General features: G+C 45.1%; 1 protein-coding gene across 1 annotated transcript in view; it reads right to left on the bottom strand.

Annotated features, from left to right (window-relative positions):
* Positions 1-26,402, bottom strand: part of LOC140217366 (uncharacterized) — a 188,850-nt gene that overhangs the window by 18,213 nt on the left and 144,235 nt on the right. Inside the window, exon 3 of the mRNA XM_072287913.1 lies at positions 14,911-14,996. Coding sequence (XP_072144014.1) covers positions 14,911-14,996 — 86 coding nt within the window. The remainder of the gene's footprint in view (positions 1-14,910; positions 14,997-26,402) is intronic.

Genomic DNA, 26,402 nt, shown 5'->3' with positions numbered 1-26,402 from the left:
AGACGGGAAGTGCCGACCAACAATAGAATATGTATTTCCTAAAAAGCCCGGTAAAAGCAAACGTACAAACAAAAAGTATCCAGAAAATAAATTAGAAAAAAAAGCTTTTACTGACTTCCCCTTGGCAACTTGGCACATACAGCTGTCGGCGTCTTCGAAGAAAAGGAGACGCTCTCGGAGATCACATGTAGACTGACAATTGAAACTACAAAGTATGAAAAGCCTAATGAAAAGAACAACGGGACAGGACAAACGCATATGCCCTGACGTGAACGGGAGACCAGGCTAAATGGGACACACATGGTGACGGCACCACTGTGCACTGTTTCGCGTGCCGGGTTTCTAGAAAACTGCGGAGCACTGTCGAACTCGAACGTCGGTATGGTGCGAAACCATCCTTTGTCTAGCAGAAAGCACGGCTAGCATGGCCCAGACGCGGCTTTGTAGTAGAGGCGCTCGGAGAGAGACGGTATACTCCAAAGTCGGAGCTATCCTTCCCGGTCACTGGTCGCGACGGTTACGCTTCCGCCACTGTATTTATGCTATGTTTATAGTAGTTGTAGCCTAGTAGACTGTATCGCAACAACCTTTGTTACTACGACTCTCCTGTAGATGGATACAACACAACAGACACCAGCAGTTATCCTTCTGATATCGTCAGTGGTGAGCGGGGCCAGTCACGCCAATCGCGGTGAGTAATATTTAGTTATCGTATGAAGTAGCACCCTGGCAATGCGGCGAGTAACTTGTATCATGGCCTCCTTTGATGTTATGCCAGTATTTACATTCCGCTCTCATCCAACCGCTATATTCTTACAAATCACACGCAGCTGCGCAGCGTGTAGCAGCGAACGACGTCCTCGACGTAGCCGGATACTTTTGGTCGGTGGACAGGAAGGCAAAACATGATATCGAAGGCTTGCTCTAAAGCGGTGGCTTCAGCGCCCGGTCAGATTCATCCCTAAGCTATACGCCCGGCCTCAAGTCCGGCCGCCGGCACACAGCGCGCCGGCTCGCATGTACCCGCTTTGCAGTGGCGCGCGGACGCCGAGAATAGCAGATTGCTTGCCATTTCTGTATGAAATTTGGCGAGAAAACGTTGAAGCGATCTCAACAGAATGCATTTTGTAAACGTCAGCGGTTCTTGAAGCGCCATCCGCTACGGCTTCGAAGTGAAAGGCTTAGATCGCCGTCGCCACCGTGTTCATAGTTCAAAGTCGCTAGTCAAAAGCAGTCAATATAACGCGGTTTTATATTAACAGATCTGTGTGGATTTGGCCTGCCTACCAGGTGATTATACCCAAACAAGTATTCTGTCCAAATTTATTGCTGAATTACGTATAACTGAGAGTCACTCACTGGCCGTACAATGCAGGTCGACACATCATGGCTATATAAGAAGGTTCCAAGGCATATGGATGTAAGCAGTCGTAGCTGTGTTTTTGTATGTGCTGTGCGGTTTTGTGTTGTGGTTGCTCTGTTGTGTATAGTATGTGGGGAAGTGCGGCTGTGTTGTGCAAATACATTGCGGATATAATTGCACCTGTCCTTGTTCACATCATAAACAGAATGTTTGAAAGCGGTATATTTCCTGATTGTCTAAAAATAGCACGTGTATGCCCTATTTACAAAGGAGGTGATAAACATTTAATGACAAATTTCCGGCCGATATCTGTCTTACCTGTTCTGTCAAAGGTGTTCGAGAGTGCCCTGAATGTTAGACTACAAACATTTTTCAGTAAATATAGTGTAATTAGTGACATGCAGTATGGATTCCAAAAAAAATAAATCTTGTGAAGCAGCTCTTCTTAATATCAAACATAAAATAATAACAAATATTGAAAATAGAATGTACACATTAGGTTTATTTGTAGACTTCAGGAAAGCCTTTGATTCAGTATGCCACAGTTTATTAATTAACAAATTGGAACAGTGCGGTGAACGAGGTATCGTTTTGGAACTTCTACGACATTATTTAACCAATCGCTATCAATATGTCAGTATAAATAATGATGTTTCATCGTACGCGGAAATCGTAACGGGTGTTCCACAAGGATCAATACTTGGACCTCTTCTATTTATAATATATATTAATGATCTGTGTGACATCCCCGACTCTCCCGAATTAGTTATGTATGCAGATGACACTAACATATTCTTTAAAGCTGCTACTATAGTAGAGCTCGAATCAAAAGTTAACAATTACCTGAAGCAACTCTCTTGCTGGTTACAACATAATAAGCAACAAATGAATTCCTCCAAAACAAAATATATGATATTTGCTCCTACTAATAAACCACGTAACTGCAACGTGGCTATTCTTTTTGAAGATGGGCTGATAGAACAGATAAAATGTCAAAAATTTCTAGGAGTGTGGTTCCAAGAGGATTTGGCCTGGAACATGCACATCGACAAACTCGCTATCGAACTAAGCAGAACCGTTGGTTGCTTATACAAACTGAGTACTCTGGTTCCTCCATGGTTGAAAAGTTCTTTATACTACGCACTCTTTTATTCTAGATTTACCTACTGTACTTTAGTTTGGGGCACTACTTCGCAAAAAAATTATAATAAATTGATAGTGCTACAAAAAAGAGTCCTACGCGCATTCGAGGGATACTATGGCCCTGTACAAAACTTTAGAACCACACCACATTTTACGAAACATTCTATGTTAAAGGCAAACCAGGTGTATTATTACAGGTTGCTGCAATATATTAAACGAAACAAATCGCAGTACATCTTGAATGTACCCACCAATCCGCATTACAGCCTTCGACAACATAACATCAGAACACCAAAAATAAGAACCAATTACGGAAAACAACTAGTCAGTTACCAGACACCATCACTACTACATCGCCTACGTGATTTTGAAGATGCAATTATAGAATATTCGAATAAATCATTCAAAAATTTTCTCATCCTGAACAATATTGAGTTCGTCTGAGTAGAACCCCAATATAAATTGTCAGTCTTGTTTTTTTGTTCTCTGCTTGTGGTTGGTCTCAAACAAAATGCATCGTACTTTGATTATCATGTTGGTTTCTCATATTTCTTGTATACATGTTTTGTTTCACGAAAACACTATTGTCTCGCGACTATCCAGTTGATTTCAGTATGTATGTATGATACATGTTGCTGCGTACGGCCTGCGTACCGAATTGCTGTGGGAGCAGAAGCCTTCGTCAGGCCACATGGCCTTTAGCTTCTGCTTCCTTTCTGTTGTAAACAGGAGAAATAAATTCAAATTCAAATTCAAATATTTATGTGCGTGAGGTGTGTGTTGCTCTCTGGTGACCAGGTCGTGACCTTGCTTTGTTAAAAAATAAAACCTCCAGTTCTTTTTTTTTTTCGTCAGCTTTTAGCGCCATTTATCGGGCCGCGCAGTAACTACGCTGCTTAGCAATTTGAAGCCTCTCCAGGTGGCGCTAAGCGCGTTGTTTACAAAGTGTAAAGAAAGTTTACAACCCACCGCCCCGTTCCGAAGGGGACGCTCATAACATCCATCCATCCATCCACAAAAAAAAAAAATATGGAGACGTACAAAAGCAAAGTTCGCAATAGGGGATCAGAAAATTTGGTTGTGGGAGTTCATAGATTTTTTCTTTTTTTTGAACGTAGGTATAGGACATTAGGCAGTATAATAGCAAGAGCTTGGTGTTGCAACCCACCGCCCCGTTCCAAAGGGGACGCTCATAACATCCATCCATCCATCCATCCATCCATCCATCCATCCATCCATCCATCCATCCATCCACATAAGCGTGCGCGCGCGCACGTGTGTGTGTGTGTGTGTGTGCGTGTGTGTGTGTGTGTGTGCGTGCGTGCGTGCGTGAGTGCGTGCGTGCGTGCGTGCGTGCGTGCGTGCGTGAGTGCGTGAGTGCGTGCGTGAGTGCGTGCGTGCGTGAGTGCGTGCGTGAGTGCGTGCGTGCGTGAGTGCGTGCGTGAGTGCGTGCGTGCGTGAGTGCGTGCGTGAGTGCGTGTGTGCGTGCGTGAGTGCGTGCGTGCGTGAGTGCGTGCGTGCGTGAGTGCCTGCGTGCGTGCGACCGATTGATGTATGGATATCCCTATGCTTACCTAAATTCAACGCCGCGATGTTCTAGCGATGCCATACCTTTTCGCGCTTCTTCAGTGGTTAGAGCGATGCTCCGCCCGTGTTATTAACATGATCAGCCGGTTGTGAACGACGGGGATCAGTGGCAGACGAGCGAAGGCATCGCTACAATATCGTGTCGTACTTGCACCTGATTCGTTGTATGTGCCAAAGAAAGCTTAGCGAGATTTTTTTTTCAAATATCAGCAACGTACACTATACTTATGACGCGTACGTTCTTTTTCCGCTGCGAACTAGCACAGTTGGTCGGCCTAGTCGCCTCCATCGCTTCGTTTCCCTTGCCCGGAGTCGGCCATGTTGGTTTTGGAAGGGAGAAGCCGTTCCTCCTATGAATGAAGGAGGAAAGTTGCTCCATTTCAAGACGAACATAGAGGACATCGCCGTTTCTTCCTTAATAGAGCAAGGGTCACACATTTTTTTCTTAGAGTGTACCGCACCACTAATAAGAAAAGTAAACCTGAGCTGTCATCTCCTCTTCTTAAACAACCGCTCTGCTTATTTTGCAAGAGTGGCGCGCCAACCAGTCAGTCAGTCAACAAACTTTATTAAGGTCCTAAGGAACTACTAAGTCGTAGTTGCGGGCCGCTAACACGTTCGGGCCGGAAGACCATGGTCCTCCGCCCGTTCGCGGGCGCTTTGGACAGCCCTTAGTTGGTCCTGGGAATCGCCGCTTTTCAGGGCCTCTTCCCTGTCCTCTTGTTTATTAAAAGATGCGTTTTGTAACGCAGAGCATTGCCAGAGCATGTGTGCTAACGAGCAATACTCTTCATTGCACTCGGGGCAGTGTGGGTCGATGTCCGGAGCAAAGCGGCTAAACTTTCCTCTCGAAGTGAAAGATCCCGTTTGTAACATCCTCAATGTGGAAGATTGAGGTCTAGTTAGCTGTGGGTGTGGCAGCGGGAATTGCCTGCGCCCAAGCTGATAGTGTTTAACTATTTCATTAAAAGAGAGTAGAGGATCAGAGTTATGCTTACAATCCCGACTGCTTAGCGTATCAGGACCATTGCGGAATGTTAGACCTCGCGCCTGGTCATGAACTAGCTCATTCGGGTTGGGTTTGCTGGAATGTACATTGGATCCCATGTGCGCCGGGAACCATGCGATAGTGTGAACAGCATCAGGCGGTCTTTGCTTGATTATAGCCGCCGCCTCTTTCGAGATTAGGCCAGATAGAAAGGCTCGTATGGCTGATCTCGAGTCAGTGTAGATGTAAGGCCACGAGGGGTCATTCATAGCTAGCGCGATGGCAGCCTGTTCAGCCGCCGCTACCGTGGTGTGTCTTACCGAAGCTGCATTAAGAATTTCCCCATGAGGATCAGCTACAACAGCTACAAATGAATCTGTGCGCCCATACTGGGCAGCATCTACATAGGTGGTTAATTGCAGGTTTTTGTGTGTAAAGTCAATGAGAGAGCGGGCTCGCGCCTTGCGTCTAGCTGCATTATATTGGGGGTGTACATTCCAAGGGAAAGGGCTAACTTGAAAGGTTGCCCTAACGGTGTGAGAAAGCATGATGGCATTCTCGTCGACTGCCAAGGGGGCTAGACCTGCGGACATTAATATGCTTCTGCCTGCCTTCGAAGACGAGAGGCGGACAGTTTGTGCCGTTCTTTGTGCTTCGATTACCTCCGTCAGGGTATTGTGAACCCCTAATTGTAGGAGCTTCTCCGTGCTGGTGCTAGTGGGAATTCCCAGTATGTGTTTAATGCTTTTTCTCATCAGCGCATCAATTTTGGCCTCCTCCGAGCGGGACCAGTTGAGCGCCGATGCTATGTAGTTTATGTGACTCATCAGGAACGCATGATACAGCCTAAGAAGATTGCTCTCACTGAGGCCGCCTCTGCGGTTCGAGACTCTTGTGATTAATCGGAGCATGTTTTCTGTGTTTGCCTTGACGCGGGCAACAGTTTGATTGTTGCTTCCCTTTGCATTTAGGATCAGACCTAGAATCCTGACCGATTCGACTCTAGGGATCATCTGACCAGATTCTGCGTATAGGTTAATAGGAATCTGTTCGAGAGGGGTAGAGTGCCTCTTGCCCCTGCGATCCGATCTATAAAGCAGTAGTTCTGACTCTGAGGGGGATAGACAGAGTCCCGTCCCTTTTAAGTACTCTTCCGTAATATCCAAGGCCTCCTCACGGGCACGCTGCACGGCCCTCTCGGACCCCCCACCGCTCCAAACGGTGATGTCGTCCGCATAGAGCGCATGATTCGCGCCCTCAACCCTAGCCAGTCTTTCCGAGAGGCCTTTCATCGCTATATTGAAAAGGAGGGGTGTATTACTGCATTCTGCAGAGTGCCCTTAGCCCCTAACTTGAACTCGTCGGATCTTAGTTGAACGATTTTAGTAGTGGCTTTACGGTCCCTTAAGAAAGAGCTGACGTAAGCGTGAAAGCGTTTCCCTAAGTTTAGGTGCGAGATGGATTCCAGAATGAATCTGTGTGTGATGGTGTCAAAGGCTTTGGCGAGATCTAACGCTAAAATGCCTCTAACATCCCTGGTGTTCACGTCGATTATCTGCCTTTTGATGAGAAGCATGATGTCTTGCGCGGATAGAGAGGGCCTGAAGCCTACCATGTTATACGGGAACAGTTCTCGTTCCTCGATGTATCTCGTTACTCTCTCATGGAAGACGTGCTCAGCCACCTTGCCCACGCAGGACGTGAGCGAGATTGGTCTAAGGTTCTCGGGTGTGAGTGTTTTACCTGCTTTCGGGATAAGGACAACACAGGCCGTTTTCCAGTCCTGTGGGACCCAGCCAGTTTCCCACGTGCGGTTGATCTATTCCGTAAGCTTCTCAATTGATTTCTCATGGAGGTTACGCAGGAGTCTGTTGGAGATACCATCCGGCCCGGGCGCCGAGCGGCCATTTAGCTCGTGTAGCACCTTTCTGACTTCCGCTTTAGTCACCGGGGCATCAAGCTCCTCCATGGGTTTGCCTGTATACTCTGGGTAGTCCTCGTTCCCCGTAGGGCCTACCGGGAGATACCTGTCCTTTAGGCTCTGAAGTATGTCTACATCTGTTAGCCCCTTTCCTTTAAGATGATGAATTATTCTATCAACAGCTAGGGCCTGATTGCTTTTGGATTCGGAGTCATCTAACAGTTGCTTCAGGAGGTTCCATTTGCCTCCCGTACGCATCTCTCCGTCAACTGTCGAGCAAACCTCGTTCCATTGCTGCTTGCTCAACTCTTGGCAATACACTTCGATTTCACTATTTAACATCGCTACTTTCTTACGCAGCCTCCGATTGAGCCTCTGCGTTTGCCATCTGGCGAGTAAGGAGTTTTTGGCCTCTACCAGGTGCACCAAGTGCGCATCCATCCTGTTTATTTTTAAATCAGTTTCAACTGTTTTAGTAACAGCCTTGACGTCCTCTTTGATTCTCCTTAAGAGGTCTTCGAAGGACTCGTACTCCTCCAAGTCCTCTCCCCGGCGTTGCGCCAACCACGTACTTATTTATACTAATGGCTCGGCAACTCTCCAGTGTTCGTCCGGAGCCCAAAGAGAGCCACCACCGCCATTTTTAAGACATTCCACACAACGACATCGACGGCTGCGGAACTTGCAGCGTTTCGTCTCGTCAACCATGAACAACTGTTGGAGGTGGTAGATATTCAGTGACTCGACGGCAGCGTTGCAATCTTTGCTACGAGCCGTGCGACGCGGAGCACATGAAGGACCGTTGTTATAAGTTAGAGAACTTATCCATGCCTTGGCCGAGAAAGGGATCCACGACGCATTTCGGAGGTTTCCAAGTCACAATGAGGTCAGACGTAACGAGCACGCCGATAACGTCGCTTGCTCAGCCTTTCAAGACAGCAAAAATGAATATATAACGTTATCAAGGTCAGATGCAGCTAGAAAACTTCGAATGCTTGCACGAAGCATCGCGTTCTCAATGTGAGCATCCTAATTTTTCAGGACAACCTGCCCCACCACCTGGAATCTTCGCTCCGCTTTCTCTTGTCAAGTGCACTCTGCCGACGCGAGGCCACCCTGCTTTGTCAGTTATGCCTAGGAGTGGCTTTTACGAAGCCTTTTGCTTTCTGCTTTGTGATAGCCGACAACGCTACATGTGACGACTGTGGTCGCGAGGAGATCCCTTAACACGTTTTATGGGACTGTCCTCGCTAAAATGTACAGAGAAGATTGTTCACAACTGCGTTAGCTCGCTTCAGTGACAGACCTTTATCAGAGCAAACCCCGCTGGAATGCCGACCTCGTAAGCCGTCATAGCTGAGAGAGACGAAGGCTCCGCTGCAGTTTTCAACAACAGACCTGCACAAGCGGCTGTAGCCTGACTTGGTTTTCGTTGTGCTGCACGTGGTTCTGTGCTGTGATAGTGTGCGAAGATCGTGACTGGCTGTGATCGTGTGTCTGCGCTCCCTGTCTCTTCATGTTTCGCCGATATATTGTCCGTAAAGCACTAGGCGTCGAGCTGACTACTTCCACATTTATCGCTGGATGGATACTGTAACATTCTAAGAGAATGCTCACTGCCTTCTGCACCATTTCCACACGCTATGCACCGAGTCCTCTTCACCTAAAAACCTTCTCCTACATCTTCGCGTTATCAGGGACATCGACAGTCAACGTGTCCAGCGGCCGCGAGTTGGAAACAGGCGTGGTTTCAATGAGAAAGCGTCATTTGTTGAGAATAACTAATCGCGAAGGCCTTCACTTAAAACGATACGTGCGATATCTATTATATACGGGTAGTCCTACATTCCACGTGAGTGGAATTGTCTATTTTCGCGGCAAAATAGCAGTTCCAGATTGAGTGTTGAACTTTAAAATACGAGAGCCTATGACTGAGGGTCCAAATTTAGAGGCATTTTCGCACACAGAAAACAAGAACAACATTTGAGCAGAAACTGCGGTGTCGATTACAATATTACAGGTAGTCTTGTGCGAATATGAATTTTTTCGTTCGAAGGAAAGTCGAAGCGAATAGTAGTTAATGTAGAATAATTTCGAAGTGAATAGTTCGAATAGTTGTGGGATTTGCATACAGCCTTTCGAAACGGGGGAGGGGGGTTGTTTCATATAGAAAGCCAGATAAGTTTTTTGTGATGTTTACAGTGGAACCACTGGTCACACTGCTGTGTTTTCGTTAACGGTGCCTTTTGTTGTAGGTTGCTCATGGTGGCTGAAACGGCGCTGTCTATGCCAGTCAAAAACATCTGCTCGGTGTTTATAGTCACTGACCCCACATCTGCAGAGACCATACAGCAGCGTTGTTTTAACGCTGGCGTTCACGCGCATATGTGCTCTTATATTACCAGTCGTATAGTACTTACGCAGCACTGCAGCTGCTCCTGTCCCAAACCCACTAGGGCAACCAATTTGAAGTATAGACGAAACCTGGACATGTATTTGACGTCAGCACTTCGTCATTGTCACATGTCACTTACGTACAAAGGACGAAGCAAGCAGAGAAACATCCTGTCCGTTGTCCTCCGAGCTCTTCGCTGATTACGCGTACCTCCTAATCTTCGTACGTGTGCTTAGGGGTCGTAAAGGAATGGACAGAATTTTCCGCTTCCCTTGCGCTATACGTATGGAAATTATCCCCAGACCACCAGCTCATCAACAGTCGTAAAACCACGAAACGTTACAAACTAGCATTAAGGAAAACTCGCGCTCATGTGGTCGCATTGATCAAGAATCTGTACTTTCATAAAGGCAGCTTCACATCAGGCACATTTCTTTCATCATTGTGGTTCTTACTGACATGCCTGTATGAAAAAATTCGGCGGCGACCACTGAAGAAGTGCAGCTTGCGCGGTGAGCACAACAAGGCGGTTTCGGCCTTTTACAACTGTTATAGGAAATTTCCTGCAGCATTTCCAGCGTCACCATAGCACGCTGTATAATATGTCGTTGCCGGAGGCCGTGGTAGTTCTTTAAAACTGAATCATCATCATGCCGTGCTGACAATAAAATATTTGTAAAAGATAGAATCGCAGGAAGCACCGCAATAGGTTTAGAACTTAAGAATTTTCTCTCCCATAAAATAACTCTAGAACCTAACACTCGACAAGCACATGCATCTTTATTTCCGTAATATTTATTACAGTAAACAAGTTCCATTACTAGAAGAGCATGGAGATAATGAATGAGAAGTTAATGAAATAACTTCAAAGGCCGCAATTCAAGATAAGACGCTAGCACAGAAAATAGGCAAGGGATTCCAATGTATACAAACAACCCAATGAAGAAACGAGACGACATTTTAGTCTCAGTTCTCAAGGATTATGTAGAACTGGCAGGACTCTTGACATTGAGTCATGAACGAACACTTAACCTTATATTCGAAAACTATATACAGCCCGTGTTGCATCTAATGAAGTTATGACTGAGGAGCGACCATTGCTAGTACGACGGCCCCTCGATGACAAATACTATCAGGGAATACTGTTGGACATACCTATGGGGCTATAACATGGCTGATAATGAAGAAACTCAAGCAGAAGCTTAGGACCACACAGCAAGCGATGGAACGAAAAATGATAGGCGTGTCGTTAGGAGACAGTGAGCCGGCGGTATGGATTATAGAGAGCGAACGGATGAAGCTGGTATTGCACACACACACACACACACACACACACACACACACACACACACACACACACGCACACGCACACGCGCACACGCACACACGCACACGCACGCACGCACACGCACGCACACGCACACACGCACACGCACACGCACACACGCACACGCACACGCACACACACACACAGCTTTGGCGACTGTTTTCATGTGATTTACACATGGCCGTTCACACCGGAATACCGGTTGTAAACTGGGGAGCATCAATCCTGGAATGAATCACAGCAGTAATTTTGCGTCCGGTGTCGTACTGACGAATGACTTTCAGGCATCGGAAGCGGCTGGTTGAGCTGCAGAATGTTACGGTGAGGTCGTATCATAAAGAACGATGCCAGGCGAATAGATACGCAGTAACTGCTGTAACAAGATTTTGTGTAAAAGAGAAAGATTTATATTTTAGTACTGACGCACCACTCGTCAGCGCTGCCAACTAAAAACGAGAGAGCCCGCAAGTTGAACCTTTAGAAACCGATGAAAGATGCAATACAATGTTATCAAAGCCGTTAAAAAGAATTGGAAATTCAACTCGCGGTCTGAAATATAGTCGGCAAGACACAACGCCTGTCTTGCGTCCCAGCATATAAATTTCATTGCGCAAGCATGACATACAATGGAAAAAATGGCACTGTAAAGAAATATAACGTTTTATTTATACTGAAAGCAATAAAAGAAAGACAGGATAGCTGTTAATTACCGTTAATGATGTTCTTTGATTCATTCGTCTTGTGCCACATGGAGCGACCGGAAACAAGTCGTTGTTTGGGTGTGGCTGCAGCCATACTTTCCTGAATTTAATCGGTGCCAGGCCTGGGACATTCCTGAAGCTAAATCACCGTAGAGTGCGCCCTTTAAAACAGTGGCGACGGAAAGTGCTTCTAATCCGAGCTCTCACTGAGCTCTTGCCGAGTTTAAGTGAAATTTCGATGTGTGGAACTCCTGAGTGTGTTATCGTCCCGTTTTGTTCTTCTGCTTTCTGGAACTGTGGAAACCAATCCAGGTCCAACTACAGAAGAACTACTTCATCTCATTCTAGAATACAAACCCAGTTAGAAGCTAGATTTACTGACATGGAAGAGAAACTTGAAACGTTTACCGAACACTGCAAGAACATTATCAAGCCTTGAAAGTACTGTCTATGACCTGCAGCGCACAGTGCAATATCAACAACAAAAAATAAAAACATAGAAGATTGAAACAGACGAAACAATATTATCGTGTTTGGTGTTAAGGAGGGCCTTAATGAAGCCAGGAAGGATTTGGAAGACAAGGTTCTAAAACAAATCTATTCAGATGTGCTTCGCGTTACCGTTACGTCGCTAGAACGAATTCACAGATTGGGCCAAAAAGAGTGTGATCGAGTGAGGCCAGTTATCATGCGGCTGTACGAGTTTCACACACACACAAAAAATAGCCATACTTAAGAACTGCAAGAAGTTCAAGAGCAAAGACGTAAGCATATCAGACGATCAGACGACTTCTCACATGATACGTTGCAGAAAAGTAAACAGTTGTGGCGTTCGGCAAAAACTGATAAGCCAGAAGGGGCCAAAGTTAAACTTGTTCATGATAAACTGATAATCAATGACGAAGTGTATATTTGGGACCTGCACACAAACGCTCGCGTAAAGCTCTCCAACAGTGAGCAGCAGATTCCCCGAGAGACTGAGTGACGTAAGCAATCAGAAGAACTAAGGCTAATAAATGGGAATGCTCGGAGCATTATTATTAAAACAGAAGAACTTGAATATTTATCAATTATTCATGACCCTCATATCATCGGTATAACAGAAACTCGGTTACATTCCGAGATTCAAAACAGTGACATTTTTCCCATTGCACATGACGTTCTTCGGAGAGACCGGATGGCGAGAGGTGGTGGCGTAGTATTACTCATAAAGAAATCTCTGAAATATGAATAACCACCTCTGATTGATGATCATGAAAGTATATGGTACAAGCTACCACTTGATGAGACAACACTAACGGTTGGCGTACTGCACAGGCCGCCATCAAGTCCGATCGAGTTTATGCCAAAAATTGGCGAATATCTTATGACCGTCGTGAATACCAGAAACCGAGTAGTCATTTAGGGCGATTTTAATCTGCCAGGCGTAGACTGGGAGGCCAGAATCCCAGGGCCGTTAGATAGGCGTCATGCTGATAGTATGTTAGAAACGATGGCTACACATGTCCTTATTCAGATTGTTCGGGAGCCAACGAGAATAGAAGAAAACTGCTCAGCAGTTCTGGATTTGTTACTTATATGCGATGACACGTTTGAGTATGAAGTCGCAATAGAAGAAGGAATTTCAGATCACAAGGCCGTCGTTGCCACTCTTAAATCGAGCAAGAAATATTTAACTAAAAACAAAACCGTTAAAGTTTATGACTTTAACCACGCTGGTGACACGTCTATTCTAGACTACTTGGAACTCTCTCTTGATAAAATGCCTTTAGATAGAGGCACAAATAAAATGTGGAATTACTTTACAGTCATCATGAAAGAATGTTTGTCCCGATTTGTTCCACAGAAAGAAAAGAGATTAGGGAAACGTAATCCTTGGGTCAACCGAAATATCCATCTAAAATGACACCTACGATACGCACGGCAAAGGTTCCCTAGGAATACAACACTGCTAGCCACTCTTAGTACTCAAGTCCTAAAAGAGATTTTTTGTCCACAGCAGTGACTGAATACTTACAGAATTCTCCAGAAAAAATTTGGAGGTATTTGGTTATAATTCTGCTGTAAGCAGTATCTCAGTAAATGGAAATATCTGTAACAAGCCACTAGTGATAGCCCGAGAATTCAATCGTTTCTTTGCCTCTGTATTTACACCGAGACCTGATAGAGCATCGGTAGAAACGCCATGTCAGATGCACTGTGATAGCAATGTATTTGTATCAAAAGAAGGCGTTATCTCCCTGTTCTTAAACTTAGACAGCAAGAAGTCCGCAGGACCAGACAGGATTCCAAACGAATTTTTAAAGAGATACTGCGAATGAATTTAATTATTTTTGGTTAAAATCTTTTCGCTTTCGTTGGATGAATGTGCTGTGCCGAGTGAATTTCAGTTGGCAAGAGTTGTACCCATACATAAATCTGGAGACAGATCAAGTGCTGAAAATTATCGTCCTATATCGATCACATCCTGTGTATGCAAAATGCTATAGCATATTATCTGTAAATACCTGGTGCAGTTGTACGGCAGTTTTTCATGTCGTTCTACAATTTTCTCATTGACACTTTTAATCGAATTATAATATTTTAGAAGTTGATTAATTAAGCAAGGCTAATTATCTAATTAGGCGGAATGAAAAATATAATTTGAGTATCTCCAAGCGATGCCAAGCAACATTATCTTGGTTTTGTCCAGCTACGTGGCATTCGCATATCTTAAGACTGGCTAAAGTTAGCTGGGACACCATTAATATAGGTATTATTATTATTATTATTATTATTGAAGGACAAGGACAACCAATACATCTTTTGACTGTGGAGCGATTTATTATTATTCTCTTATGAAGTAGCGACATGTGCAAGTACCACCGCATGGCAGACGGGAATTCCACAATATTTACAACTTCACTGTGAACTACATAATTGTGAAAAGTAGATGAAACTCGGCGTAATGTCGCAGTCGTCTTAGCGGCTAATTGTCGTATAATTTGTTTCAGGATACTTTTCATAAAACAAGGGTTACAGCCGTTTTTTGTAACCATACTCCCTCTTTAGACGGCCATGTCTTGACAGAAGACGGGAATTCTGTAACGTTTACAAATTCACTGTCAACAAACTAATTAAGATAAGTAAAAGAAACTTGGCATAATGATAGAGTCGTCTTAGCGGCCAATTTCAGTAGAATTTTTTCCAATACACCTACATTAGATTGAGAGCTACAGAGCATTCGCGAGAAACTGGAGACGAAAATGTTTTTCGTCTCGACGCGACGCGAAGGCTATATACAGCTTCGCTGTAAAAAGTGTAATCTAATTGCTTAAAACACCGGGCTGTTGTGCTAGGGGGCAGAGTTTCGATCCCACAATTGGACACGCTCATTTATTTTTTATTGAAGAGGTCAGAAACGATGCCACAAACTACCTGGAATGAACCATAAGATACTTAGCAATAATACTCCGAAGAATGATGACACATTTGTTTGCTTTTACCTGTTGTTGGATGACGTTCCTAGCCACGTTGATGACACTGTTGTCAACGCAGATGTTGGTGTATGACGTGTTAGACATCTCTTGCCCTGTATAGAGTATAGACCATCACTCATATGAGCAGCGTTATGCACAAAACACACAACGCTTAGCACCATCGCTTAAGAAAGTATAGGATAAAATACACGAATTTTTAGTACAGCTCAACAGCCTTAACATGTACGCTAGCCTGTACACTTACTGATGCATGGCCACTGCTGGCAACTATCGAATCCACTGAGTTAAGCTTATTGCTATCACGACTATCTTAATGAATAATAATTCGAGCGGATGGCTTGGTAGGCAATCAATGACTCCTTCTATAGAGTCATCCCTCCACTATAGACCATCTCAAACAATGTTGTCGGGTGTTCTCGTTTGGGGGTTTAATCAAGCGGGACATAGCTTTCTGTATAATTTGTGTCTCCGCGCATTTCAACGGAGCCAGCGAGTTTTTAAGCAGTTCGGGTCGTTTTCTATGTGTCAAAATGAATCGAACATCGATCCTCGCCGCATGAATTGGTGCAAAGCACCTTAGGTGCCTGTGTATAAAATGCTCAGTGGAAATCCGGAATCCCAAGCACCGTTTCTTTTGACACAGTGCTCTTTTGTTAGAGGCATGGGTTCAAGATGTGCTATTGCAGAATAAGAAAGATCAGTGGGGCCACGGTTATGGAGGAGACTGCGTTAATGATACGACTGCGATTGATCTACACATCAGGGGCGTAGCCAGGGGGGGGGGGGGGGACTTATGGGGCTGCAGCCCTCCCCCCCCCCCCGAAATTTTTTCGCGCTCTCCATGCACTGCCAACCAAATCAAGCGCGGGCGCCGGAAGTCCTTCCGAATTTTTTCTAGAATGTCTTTTCCACGCTCGAAAACACATTTCAGCGCACACATTGCCAACTCGGGCTCGATTGCGCGGCAACGCCCGTGCACCGGGAGTCACATAACACAAGGAGCCCCATTCGAGCACAAAGTTTCAAGCGCGTTTTGATGGCGAGCGGGCTCGTCGTGGCATCTCGCGGAATCTACGGAATGCATGGATTTCAATTCCGAAACTTTATGGGTATAAATTCTCCAACTTTTGATGAGAAAGGCGAATTGACATTTCCAAAGTCGTGCATTACATTTTCAATTCCGCAACTTGTTGTTGTAAACATGGGCCGTATAACGTAAAACTATTCCAATATGTTTTTATTCCAATCTCCTGACGTCAAATTTGCGTAACCGCCGACGCAAGCATCGGGCGGTCACCCGCAGAGTTGCCTGAGCAAACCAATCAAACGCTCCCCTTGTTCATAGGAGATCACTTTTGTTTGCTTGAAAAACGAATAACATTGCCTGCACTGAGCGGCTTGTCTTATATAATTGGCTCCCAAGAGGCGAGGAGCATGCTCAAATGGAGAGGGATTCGATGGGGCCGAGCCACTGCAGTGAATATAGATAACCGGATGAAGAGGGTGGTGCCGGCGTCTGCGATTGGTTCACTTTCTCTTACTTAGCTTGCGGTGGCTCGTCGACAATCGCGGCGGCATGCAACGGAAGCTTAAGAATAACGCTAAAACGGATCCTCAGCGAAGAAGAGTTGGCAGAACGAGGTCGTAAACGTGCCGAAAGTGCTCGAAAATGTTACACGGCCACCCAAGAAGTTTTATTATACGCACATAAACCCATGCTCTCCGGCAGGTGCGAGTAGCCAGCGCCTGAGCGATCGGCGGCAGTCATATTTTATTCCTTTCGGAACGGGGCAGCCTGCGGCTATTCAGAAGAAAATTCAATTTTGTTCGGCATATTAATGCATCTTTAACGCGTACACGTCACTTTGACGCGGTAAGTTTTTGCGGTTTTGTGATGTCGCGTGAGAGGCAGGTGAAGTGGGTGTAGCACGAAAACTTTTTACCAATAGCCGATGGCTAATGGCGAAAAGGCGTCGAATCAGAAATAAGTATTTTTGTTTTGTTCGGTCAAATTATGCATCATCAGTGTGCACATGTCATATCAGATGGGGAGCTATCGCGGTTTTTGTGACGTCGCGTGACAGACAGGTGAAGTGGGGGTGGTGGAAAAAGTTTTTGACCAATTGCGGTGGGCTGATTGCAGAATTGGAATAGAAAAGTTTGGAATAGTTTTACGTTATAGCCTCCCATGTCACACCAAAGGCGCATTGACTTTTCAAAAGTCGTACATCGGACAGTACAACTAGACAAGCCAAATCAACACACTATCAGACAAGTTGACAAAGCACGCAGCGAGGACCGATGAGACGAAGTGTTGTGGTGGTTCTTTAGTGCCTTCATGTCACAGAAAAGAATATCAAATTTTTCTTTCATTTGTGCCAGAACGTCCATGTCAAGACACTAAAGCCAGAAAAGGTAACTACGTTCTTATTTATTTTTCTGCTTTGACTTTTATTCGCGAGGACACATTGAGCCTCATCAATTTTTCTGTTCTCGCTACCCTCGAGCTGCAAGAGCCAGCCACAACGCATGCGTTTTTCCCGTGTTGCCCCGACCACCGCGCGGTGCACTTCGGTGCACGTTCGTTTTTCTCTGGCCGAGTGGATTTTCACCTGGCAGAGTTTTGAACGCCTTCTGGCTAGCATACAAAAAAAGAAACAGTGGTCGCTCGCCGCCATCACTGTGGGGACTTGACAGATAGCAACGGGTTAGTTTGAGCGCGACCTCTCCGGAAAGTCTTGTCTCGCCGGTGTAGGACACTGAGCAGCATGCGTATGCTTTTCTGGAGACCAAGCGTCTCACGTTTTCTTCAATATTCCTTCAGTAGCCATAGTCGGTGCCCAATGTAGGCATTAGATTGTGGCCAACATGCTTTCCTTTGCGTTTTCTCATATCGATGCCCCCCCCCCAAAAAGATATTGTTACGGTGCAGCGAATTGTCGCATGGTGAAAATTCGATTTTGTTACTTCTTTTGCGGAAAGTAATGGGCCACGGGAGGTTCCAGTTGCCGGATACTCTTACATTATTGCGATGGTAACTGTATGGACACTGCTGGCGCATTCCTGCCGTCGCCGTCATGTTCCGTATGAAGTCCAAGGGCGATAACATCGTCACCGCGCGCTGCATGCTCTATGTGCGAGTGAAAGCGTAAGGGTGGGGGCCATGGGTGAGCCGACGATAGTGGCTCAGTCTTGTGTGCGCAACGGAGAAAAGCGGGGAGGAAGCGCGCCGCCTTGCATCGCGCGCGATACATCGGGGGGAGCGAGGGGAGGAGCAGGCCTTATAGGATTCTGTAATTTGTGATTCTGTGATTGCGCAACATGTTTACCTGCCTTGTTTGATGCGTTATACATATTGACTTTTTCTTAGATACGTAGATTTATTGGAGACTTTTAAAAATCTTATTGCGAAGTTTTGTGTATACGTGCAGTGAACTTTGTTTCCAATTACAGTTTTTTTGCCCTTTATCAAGCTGTATCTTCCCATTTGTATAATCCATTGCTTCTTCACATTTATTATGCACGAGGGCGAGTCAAATGAAAGTGAGCCAACCCACACCGCGCAATAATGGTTCTGTTCATTATCTGCGAGGCATGCGCGAATCACACAGGCACCTCTCATTTACAAAAGTGACACGCAGGTGTGAGGATAAATGTTCATTAATGCTCTCATACACTGGATTGAACATGGCTGCGTGACATAATGGATGCTCCAAAAGTTTAACAGCGTGGTGTCGTGAGGTTTTTGGCAGCTCATGTTTCCCAAGAAGAAAGTAGTTGCCGTATGGCTGCCGTGTACGTTGAACATTGCATTTCATTGGCCACTGTGAAGCGTTGGTAGAAACAGTTCAAAGAAGGACGTGAAAGTTGCAAAGGCCATCTAAGACCGGGCCAAAGCTACCGTGCACTCATCCCCAACGCGACTGCAAACGTTGATGAGCTGATTAGACAAGAACGGAGCATAAGCATCGATGAACTGGCAGAGCCTGTGAACATCAGTCACGGTTCGGTTCACGGCATAATTCATGAACATATTGGTTATCGGCTCTTGTGTGCGCAATGGATGCCCAAGATTTTGAACCACCGCCAGAAGACGGAGAAGTTCGGCGCTGCCTTAACTTATCTGATCCGGTATCACAATGAGGGTGACGACTTCTTGCCTGCAATTGTGACCGAGGACGAATCATGGTGCCACTACTACTAGCCTGAAACACTGCGGCAAAGCTCACAGTGTAAACATTCGAATTCATCGCCGCAAAAGAAAGCTAAGGCCGTCATTTCCACTGGAAAGGTGTTATTGACTTTTTTTCGATCGTCAGGGGCCATTACTGATCGAATTTACTAAACCTGGAGAGACTAGCAATCGTTTCCGATATTGTGAAACGCTGGATCGGCTGCGTGTCGCACTCAAGAACAAACGACGTGCAAAATTGACGAATGGGGTCATGTTGCTCCACGACAGTGTCCGTGCCCATGTCGCTGATGTGGTTAACACAAAACTGTCAAAGTTCAAGTGGGAAACGCTGCAACATCCGCCATACAGCCCAGACCTGTCGCCTTGCGACTTCCTCATTTTGGGGCAATTGAAAAGCAGCTCAAGGGAACCACATTCATGTCGGACGATGACGTGAAAGAGTCAGTCATTTTTTTGTATGGCAGCGCAATATGTCATGTAGCTGCTGGATTATATAGTGCTATTTTTCGCTGCTTTATGAAGTCAAAAAGTTGTTTCTGTCTCCCGCGTTCCAGTTGAACAGCTTGATTCGCAAGGTCAAGCCGCATATGTCTTATTATGCTGTTGACTTTTTGGATAATTTTATGAGTGACTCGTATGGCTTCGTTGATAAAATTTTTGGATTTACCTGCATAAATTTTGACTTACTTCTCTTACATTTGCGGCGGTAACTAGTGGTAAGTAATAAGAAAAATGTGTCATGGTTTTTCCTTTGCATTCCGGTTGTTGTCTTCCAACCGTTATAGTTAGGTGAGATACAAATTACGCAGTCTGTTTTTTTGCCTGAGACTATGTCTGTTCAAAAGTTGTGCTTCGGTAGCATATTTACGGGCAGTACTAGTTGCCATGTTCTATAGTTCTTGTCGTGTTCGTTACACTCTTGAGTTCACATGTACTAAAATTTCGTTCAATACGGGCCAAATTCTGAACCCTTCCTTTCGTTGGGCCACTTTCTAGCCTTATGTGAGCAGGCCTTGATGTCTCGTTATCGCGAACAATAGATGGAGGAAGCAAGTGCATTCTGGGAGCGTCTTTCCCCAGTACTCACGAAAGAAATACTTTCATTAGGTAAGGAACGAAGTCCACGCGTCTTCGTTCGAGAGCACCCGTCGTCTGGCACAACCACCTCTATTCAGCAAAATAAAGGAAGTTGGTCAAATATGTTGTGCCTTAAAATAATTAAAACAAAGAACCGCACGCATTTCCCCATTCAGCGCTCAACGCTACCACACGTAGGGCACCTTGCGCAGGGTGTCAGGATTGGGGGCTCAATCCCATCGCTCGTAACCCGTTGTCAAGATTGGAGTCCGGCATGAATTGGAAGGTAGCTGGCCCATGCCGTCGTCCAACTTATCCACGCTGAGAACGTTGATGAAGGGAAGGACTGCTTCTGATGGAGAACGAGGAATATGGGTTTATTTACAGTATCTACATCAATCTAGCATGACTGTTTGAGAAAGAGTGTCCTGAGCAGCCGCACAACAGCAGTTTTTAAACACTTCGTGTTCCCTAGATCCCTAGGTGAGGCAAAACGTTCGACTACATCGTAAACAAGCCGCCTCTCATAATCCCCATCTAAAGGTCGGACCCACCTCCCCTCTTTTTGAAAACAAAAATCTGGATCCACGCCTGGATATAACATTGAATTTATGTTGCCATTTAGTGTGCACGTAGTTGTACTTTGTTGGTGAACCTCTTTGTCTATAGGTGGCGCATCAACCAATGTGTTTGCCCTTATCCTTCTGCTCGGTTCCGCCATTATGCGGCGAACCATACCGCTACAGGTGTGTCGCATACTACCGAAAACATTATGCACTTTAATAAACCTCCTTAGTTTTGTGAAACGAATTTCCTTCGCGTTGGGTTCGTGTCTCGCCGCTTACTAGCAACAAGAAACCGCGCGCACTTGAAGACGAGCATCACGTGGGTAAACAGTTAAATGAAAAGATCATGCAGGGCTCTTAAGTGGGATGACGCTCTTACCCAGGGCTAGAGGAACGGGCGAGGAAGCTTAATGGTAGCTTCTGTCTTAAGGACTGTCTGAATGAAGGCATCAAGGAATCTTTCACTAAGGGCGCCTCAGTAAGGAAGCTTTCAAAACTGGTATAAGAAGGCCTAATCGCAATGAAGGCTGCCTGACTTAAGTGAGGAAAGCTTCAGAACTTGGGTCTAGGTCTTCGAGTTGCCAGCGATTGCTCCGCTAGAATGCAACTTTTGGAATGCGTGAAACGCCATGCGCTTGGTGAATAGAAAAGCTGGGCGGACATACGGACCTTACCAACAGAGTAGGCGGAGTTGAACACTGCGAAAAAGTGAATCCCACGCCCTTTCCAGTCCACTTCGCGCCGCGAGCTCACACTGTTAGGATGGGCCTGCTGGGGCACTGCTCTCAAAGCTATTTCAGCCCGCTGCAGGTGCGTCGATCGATCCGGGGTGGTGGCGCCCTTCAGAGAACCAGCGAGGACAGCGCTAACCAACCGTGAACTTCCTTTGGAGAACTGCGGACTACGGCAGCTCTGGAATTTTGAGGCGCCGGCTGGGTTCGGGTGTGACCACCTGGCTGCGGGGACGCAGGACAATGGACACCACGACGACTGCGCTGCAAAGGTCGTCTGCCCGCGGAGGGGGCACTGAAACCTGTGTGTGCGTGTGTGTGTTTTTAAAACGTCCCGCAGAGAGTTAAAACATCCCGCAGAGAAGTAAAACGTCCCGCAGAGAGGCGGCTTGTTTACGTTGACTTCGAACGTTTTGCCTCACCTAGGGATCTAGGGAACACGAAGTGGATAAAACCAGCTGTTGTCGGCGGCTAGAGGGTGCTCGTCGTCGTGCTCTGTGCTCGTCAATGTACTTGAGCTGTGTGCTCGTTTGCTGTTTGCTTCGTCTTGCGGGCGCCATTTGGGAGTCACGCTAGACTGTGTAAATGTATCCCATGTTCAAATGTAAATACGGAAAATAAACCCTGCTCGCCTAGTCCTGTCGCCCCTAGTTCCTCCCGAGTTCCTCTCTACGACCTTCAAATCTTACAGCACAAATGGCTTGCAATTAGCTCGTTGATCAACGAACTGGACAGAATTCGAGGAGGAGCCGAAATGCTTCCTTCCCAAATACAGTGTCTTTTCTGGAACACAGATATCACTTGCGCTATAAACTGCGAAGCCACTCCATGCCTTAGCCTCCCTAGAGATTTATTTAAGCTTTTTAGCAATTTCATGGCACGCTGCACGCAACGTAAAACTATTCCAAACTTTTCTATTGCAATTCTGCAATCAGCCCTCCGCTATTGGTCAAAAACTTTTTTCGACCACCCCCACTTCACCTATCTGTCACGCGACGTCACCATAACCGCGATAGCTCCCTATTTGATATGACGTGTTCACACTGATTATGCATGATTTGACCGAACAAAAGAAAAATTGTTATTTCTCATTCGACATCTTTTCGCCATTAGCCCTCGGCTATTGGCCAAAAGTTTTCGGGCTGCACCCACTTCAGCTGATTGTCACGCGACGTCACACAACCGCAGAAACTCACCGCGTCAAAGTGATGTGTAGGCGTTATATATGCATTAATATGCCGAGCAAAACTGAATTTTCTTCTGAATAGCCGCAGCCTGCCCTGTTTTGAAAGGAATACAAGATGGTTGCCGCCGATCGCTCAGCCACTGGCTACTTGCACATGCCGAAGAGCATGGCTTTATTTGCGTATAAAAAAAAATTGCGTGGCAGTGTAACGTTTTCGAACACTTTCCACACGTTTACGACCTCGTTCTGCCAACTCTTCTTTGTTGAGGATCCGTTTTAGCGTCATTCTTAAGCTTCCTTTGCATGCCGCCGCGATTTTCGACCAGCCACCGCAAGCTAAGTAAGGGAAAACGGACCAATTGCAAACGTCGGCACCACCCTCTTCATCCGGTTATCGATTTTCAGTGCAGTGGCTCGGCCCCACCGAATCCCTCTCCACTTATTTATTTATTTATTCGTTTATTTATGATACCCTCAGGGTCACAGACATTACAGAGGGTAGTGGTATAGAATACAAAAAAACAACAAAAATTTAACTGCAAGAAGCAGCACAACATTTCTAATTATGCGATAGTAGTTATGGAGAGTCAAAATACATGTTAGAAAAAATACTACATAATCAATAAAGCAGTCCAGTTTCTCTAATTATACAATAATAGCTATAAAGAGGCAGCATACAACAAGATGTTACAGAACATTGGTTAATGAAGTCACAAATTTTTCATGATCTGAAATTGTTACTACCAATTTGGGAAGGCAATTCCAATCATTTGATGTGCGTGGTATCTAGGGCTGTAGGAATGATTCTGTTTTACACAACGAAATGCCAACTTTATGAGCATGATCCAGACGGTGCGAAACGTAATGGGGAGGAAGTATTAGTAAATCGCGCAGGTAGATATGATGACACAGTTTGTGAAAAAGGCTTAAGCGAAGCATCGCACGACGAGAAGCAAGAATAGGTGGTTTAATGTTAGCTTTCATTACCGTGATGCTCGCGATTCGATTGTGATTAGAGAGCACAAAACGGACCGAATTATTTTGCACCATTTCAAGCGAATGTACTTAATTATATAATGCGGATCCCAAACCGAAGCGGCATATACTACCTTAGGGCGAATGAATGTTTTACGCAGAATTAATTTGAGAGACGAAGGCGATTTTGCAAAGTTACGACGAAGATATCCGAGCATGCGATTAGCGTTGCAGACAACATGAGAGATGTGAGTATCCCATGTTAGATCGCTACTGATGTGAACTCCGAGGTACTTATATAAAGATACGCTGTCGAGTAGTGCATTATTTTAGTGATAAATGGGTAAACTAGTAATCTTTCTAGACACTCCCATGAATTTTCATTTTTTAATGTTCAGTTCCATAAGCCATGTATTACACCACTCAAAGACTGCGCTAATGCCAGCTTGAAGAAGAGCGGCGTCGTTTGGACCGGATATTTCTCGGAAAATTACGCAATCATTGGCAAACAAGTGAACGCATGAGGAAACGCAAGACGGTGAATCGTTAATATAAATGAGGAAAAGAAGAGGACCGAGGACTGAGCCCTGCGGTACACCAGAATGGACTGTGAATTCTTCAGAATTCGCGCCGTTAGCTGAAACAAACCGAGAACGGTTAGCAAGAAAACTTTGAATCCCGATTAAAATGCAGGGATCGAGCTTAAGTAGTCGTAATTTATAAATGAGCAGTTTGTGACACACTTCGTCAGAGGCTTTAGAAAAGCCAAGAAAAATGCAGTCAGCCAAGGACATATTGTCAAGAATGGTGTTTAGTTTGTGTACAAAAAGTGTTAGTTGAGTTTCACACGAGTATGATTAGCGAAATCCATGCTGTGATGGTGCGAAAGATGAATGCGACTCCAAAAAAGTAGCTAGGTGAAAAGCCAAGATATGCTCTATAGTATCTTACAAGGTATACTTGTGAGCGAAATTGGTCTGTGATTTAGAGGGGAATGCTTATTGCCTGATTTGTGGATTGGAATTACCTTCCCGACTTTACACTCGGATGGAAGAAAGCCATTGTGCAATGATTTCTGGAAAATTTTAGTTAAGATGATTGATGTGTATCAAACTCTACTTTGAAGGAATTTCACATTAATCTGATCACTAGCCGGCACAGAGGATGGTTTTAGGGACCTAATGATGCTTGCGACACCATCATAGCTAATAATAAGCGGGAACATTACATCATAGTCATATGGTCGTAGGGGTGGTGGACTGGAATTGCTGGGTAACGAAAAATGTTTTGCTAAAACTTCATTTAGTACTCCGGGATACTGGTTGGCCGGTATAGAGTCATCATTAAGGTCACTGAGCGCTATTATGTTATTGTCTTTAAAATTAACCATGCGCCAAAATTGTTTAGGGTTAGCTTTAAGCATAGAAGGTAATGTGCTGCTTAGGAAGTTATCTTTGGCGTCTTTTAGGGCCTGCGGGTGCTCATCGGCACTCTGTTTGTAGGCTGAACAACGAGCATTGGTACGGCTTAGCTTAGCTGATATTAACAGGCGCTTTTTTTTTATTAGACAAGCGTTTTAACTGACGATTATACCATGTTTCTTTTAGATTAGAGGTGATCGTGTAAACAGGGATGTGCCTATCTGTTGATTCAGTCACTTTATTAACAAAGACACTCCAGTTTGACTGAACATTAGGGCATTCAAATTCACGCAAGTATTCATCAAGGAACACTGCGAGTTCATTATTAATTGAAAGAAAGTGAGCCTTGTTATAATTTCTTAATGCCTTGATATCGGTTTAGGTCGCTCGAGGCAAACTTTAAATGAAAGTAGGCAATGATCACTGATACCTGGCAAGCATGTTATGTCGGAAATAAGATCGGGTCGGGTAGTAAAAACAAGGTCAAGTGTATTGGAAACAGACATGGTTATTCTTGATGGTTCCTTAACGATTTGGGTCAGCGACAAGGTATTGCACAATTCTATGAAATCTTGCGCCATAGAGGAGTTAGGACACACGGTGGGGGGATCAGTGTTCCACATAATATTTGGCATATTAAAATCACCAAGCAAGAAAATTGGCACTGTGGTGTGACAAGAGCAAACACTATGAATGGCATCGTGCAAATCGCTCACAAATGTAGAAGTGAAATTCGTGAGGCGATAGAAGACACACGAAATTATTTTTTGATATGCTAGTTTTACGACTGCCCATATAATCTCCAAGCTGGATGTAATTTTAATGCAATCTGAAGGCAGCCTTTTATTTATCGCCAGCAGTAGACCACCACCTTGGCGTGCATCGCGGTCACAGCTGTAAACAGAAAAATCGCACGAGTTCATGAATAATTCATGGTCCCCGATTTCTGGATGAAGCCATGTTTCGGTTAACGCGATAATGTCCGGTCCTCATGAGTCGATGGCCGATTCCAGTGTATCCCTTTCTGTATCCCTTTAAGGTCAACAGAGCAACAACGGAATGTGTCAACACAGTTATAGTTTGGAGCTGCTTCATTTACTTAAAGTAGTGAATGCTGTAGGTGGGGTTCTGCGCAAAAATGAGGAAGAATCTACGTGAAGTAGCTCACTTCGATGGCAAACAATGTCAGCGCAGCAGAGGGCTCGCTTTTCTAAAGAAACGGACGTTTATAAATGGCCTTAGGCGTTCATTACGTTTGCATAAAAAGTTAGAGTAGATATGCGCGTAAAGTGTAGGAAAATTCGCATTCAGGGAGAGAGAGAAAGCAAGGACAGGAAAGGCAGGGAG

Source organism: Dermacentor andersoni, chromosome 1 (assembly GCF_023375885.2).
Source record: "Dermacentor andersoni chromosome 1, qqDerAnde1_hic_scaffold, whole genome shotgun sequence".
NCBI classification, from domain to species: Eukaryota; Metazoa; Arthropoda; class Arachnida; order Ixodida; family Ixodidae; genus Dermacentor; species Dermacentor andersoni.
This window is presented reverse-complemented; position numbering and strand designations above follow the sequence as displayed.